We start from the raw sequence: 3925 nt of genomic DNA on the forward strand, positions 1-3925 counted from the left end.
TGTAGGTGATGCAGTCCAGATTGCTGCAGTGGGATGGAAATACTAATGTGTAGTGTGTTGTGAGTATATTTACACAATAAGTACTCTGAATTCTCTTTACTATATACTCTGAACATGTAACAAACTACCATTGTCACTACATTGAGTTTACTGTTTTATGGTTTGATCTGAAAATATTCCATTGTCAAATTTTAATAATTTCCTATGTTTATTCGAAGCCATTCTAACTCTTGGTTGAAACCTTAAATCAGTTGTTGCCTGGTCCTGAATGTCAATTCTTTTTTTAATGTTTTCTAAATGAAACTTAAAATGCTGCTGAGGCCTATCTCAAAGTCATTATCTACCAAAGATACATATAGTTCCACTCATAGCCAGCGGGGGCAGTAACACGATGTAAAACACTAGCAACAGATCACTAAAAGAACAGAGGAAGAAGGCTGCTAGTTAAAAACTAAACTAAACTCTAAATTTGACTAAAGAACACAATGTTCATCTTCTTTCTTTAACCCGAATGTTGCCGAATGTTGGAGCGATTTCTTTAAGCACGTAACTTGTTGTTAAATTTTTCTGCATGTAACACAAAAAAACATGTTAAATATTGTAGTGTGTGTAGTGTATTTGGAGCAGAACAGGCCTAGGCTGCTTCCGCCCTGTCTTCTAGTGTTTATGCTAAGCTAACTGACTCCAGCTCTGTACATAACACACAGACAGAGTGGTATCAAATTACTCATCTCAGTCTCGGAAAGAAAGTGAATACATTTCCAAAAATCTTGAACTGATCTGGCAGTGTTGCTTGTTGGTAGGAAAACAGCACAGTTGGAGCTGGATATGGCGTGGACAGTTGACATTGCTGTTCCAGTGGCCAACCGTGGCACAGCAATGGTCCAGAGAGCATTTCCTCCATAGCGTCTGTACTGTAGAACTGTTGAGGGGTCATAAATATCATCAACTATGCATGATGTAATCTCACTGTAAAGTCCACGATGCGAGTTGGCAGGGACAGTGAGAGAGACACTAATGCACAGCAGGGTTTCTGGGAAATGAGGTCTTTGTGTGGACCTCCCTCCCCTGCAGCCTCTTGACTAATTACATTACTGCAGCACTGCCTTGACTGGACACTTATATAACCTTATATAACCCTCTGTACAGCAGAACACACTGGAGACGCCCTGGCGGTATCACAGGGAGACGTGTGTGTGTGTGTGTTTATTAACTTGTAAGAGCCTTCACTGGCACACTTACCTTCACTCTGCAGCCTTACAAGTGACAACCAATCAAATGTCCACACTTTCCTTGAGAGGACCAAATGTCCTCAGTTATGAAACATGTACTGAGCATGCGTGCACACAGTAAACCTACAGTAATACAGTGTGTGTGTGTGCGTGAGTGTCCGTGTACTGCTATGTCCGTGCTCGTGTTTCATTTAGTAAATCAAGGTTTCAAGGGGCTCCTGCCCACACCCCGTGGCGGGGCGCAGGACCGCTCTGGACTGGTAAACTGCAAATTAAAAGGGTGTCGCGACGTTGGACGGTTGAGCTTTAGTGCTGTTAATCTGCTGGTGGTGGTGTGTGTGTGTTGTGTGGTGTGTGTGTGTGTGTGTGTGTGCTGTGTGTGAGGGAGTACCAAAGAGAGAGAGCGAGAAAGAGAGAATGGTTAAATAGAAGCAAAAGATGGAAGTGTTTGTGGGTATTTTTTTTAGCTTAGTGCTGTAATCTGCTGTGTGTGTGTGTGTGTGTGTGTGTGTGTGTGTTGCTGGGCAGGGCTGTCCCAGAACTGGGGTGTAAACATGGTTTCGTAATGCAGCTTGCCGTCACACCTCCTTGTAAAATGGCAATGGAGAGACAGAGAAGGTTTTTTCTTTTTTTTTCAAATCAACTTTATTTATATTGTGATTATTAAATAAATACAATGAACAAATATAATTAAATCAGAATATCACAGTGCTGACAACTAGATCAGTGAAATAGGAATATAAATTAATAATATAAATATGTAATGATATGAATTTAATACAAGAACAAGGAGGGAGAGAGGTATTTGGAGAATGAAATGGAGTTCAGTGAAACTCTCTCTTGTTTTGTACAAGGAAAGAGGGGAATAAAAAATAGGAATGTTGAGAAGATATGAAGGAATAAACAAGAGAGAGAGAGAGAGCCATCCAGTAATACTGAAGTGAAAACTGTTGGGCAGCTGTGTTGGAAAAAAGTGTGACTCTCTGACGCCCCCCAGTGGCACTTGTGTCACCTTCAAATGAAGCTGAACCTGAGAGACGAGTTGCTCTATTGTGTGATGAAGAAACACGTCACATGAATGAAGTACAGCAGGTCATATAATAAAAAACTGGTTCAGCTTTTATTGAGAACATACTAACATAGTGTGTAGTACAATGACCCCATGATAGCCCACGGCAGGAAATAAGTGCAATGTAAATGAAATGAGCAAAGGTTGATCATTTTTCAAGAAGGCACTTTATTTACATATTAATGAAGAAAATTAAATATTAACAGTTGAAAGAGTCATTTGCAAACATGATACATGATTTTTTTCCACTACACTTCTATTTTTACTAGAGCCAGACTGACCAATAACTAAATCTGATACATAATGAAAAAAAAAACTTCTTGATAAGTTTGTTTTGTAATTAATTGTGACACTGAGCGGCTACACAATTATTAATTATTTAGTGATGTCATGAGTAATTAACAACCTCAATAACTAATGTCTGTACTGCTATATCTCATACGTACGCACCAATAGCAATATATTTGTGATAAACCGACACTGACTGGTGATATTTGTTTAGGCAGTGTATCAGTTAGGCTTTAATTCTCACATTCCAACATCCTCCTGTTACACTTTAGTTTAGAATTTGGTAGTTACATTTTGCTCAGGTCTCTTATTTTGGATAGCAATGTGATGTATGTTAAAGTATTCAAATGGAGGGTCCAAAAGTCAAAGGGATGTGTTTTTTTTCACTCACTCAGTCCTTTTTCTTTTCTCAGGTCGGTTATGGACTTAGAGCCAGTCGATCCAGATTCGCCAGACATCAAGAGGAGGCGGATCCACATGTGTGACTATGAAGGCTGTAAAAAAGTTTACACCAAGAGTTCCCACCTCAAAGCCCACAGGAGGATACACACAGGTGAGACCTGCCAACAGAACAAAATCTCTTTCTGAACAATTGAATCCCTCTTAGTCCCCTTATTCAAATACTGTAGTGTAATTTAAAAAATAAAAATAAATAAGCCATAAAAAGATGTGACTGGTTCATCGTATTGTGGTGGGTATTTTCCAGCAAAACAAAAGCAGGTAAAGCTGTGAAAAGCTACATGCATTTAGCTCTAAAGACTTGGAAAAAGGGAAGAAATGCATTTTTAAAGCTCCTAAAAACACATTTTCTGAGCAGTTTGTTAGTATAAAAAACCACAGGCGTGTATTGTATTGCATCTTCATATATTCACAGTTTCCAATGCCAGCCAATGCTCATACAGGGAAACATTCTTTGTAGAAGAGACAGAGACCAATTGTACTGAGCTGAGTTGGGAATTCTGGTAAATGTAGTAAATAACCAACTGATTGCGTCATTCCTGCATTTTTGTTACCAGCAGAATCCAGACATTCCTCTTCCTTCTCTCGCTTCCTCCCACCCTTTCCTCTCCCCTAACCTTTCTCCTTGTCTCCTGCTTCCTCCAGGTGAGAAGCCCTACCATTGTACCTGGGAGGGTTGCACCTGGCGCTTCGCCCGCTCCGACGAGCTGACTCGACACTTCCGCAAGCACACGGGGATCAAACCTTTCCGCTGCACCGAGTGTGACCGCTCCTTCTCCCGGTCAGACCACCTCTCCCTGCACCGCCGCCGCCACGTCATGATGTGAACTCTGACCTCCTTCCTCCCCCGAACACCCACAACTCACCGATCAACCTC

General features: G+C 40.8%; 1 protein-coding gene across 1 annotated transcript in view; it reads left to right on the top strand.

Moving 5' to 3' along the window:
* klf8 (Kruppel-like factor 8) overlaps positions 1–3919 on the top strand; it is a gene marked incomplete in the record, with an annotated part of 59251 nt that extends 55332 nt beyond the window's left edge. Inside the window, 2 exon segments of the mRNA XM_035666132.1 lie at positions 3003–3142; positions 3694–3919. Of these exon segments, the coding sequence (XP_035522025.1) occupies positions 3003–3142; positions 3694–3875 (322 nt within the window).
* Positions 3920–3925: the final 6 nt, after the last annotated feature.

This window comes from Morone saxatilis, unplaced genomic scaffold (assembly GCF_004916995.1).
Source record: "Morone saxatilis isolate NCDOM2014 unplaced genomic scaffold, NCSU_SB_2.0 Contig20, whole genome shotgun sequence".
Classification (NCBI taxonomy): domain Eukaryota; kingdom Metazoa; phylum Chordata; class Actinopteri; family Moronidae; genus Morone; species Morone saxatilis.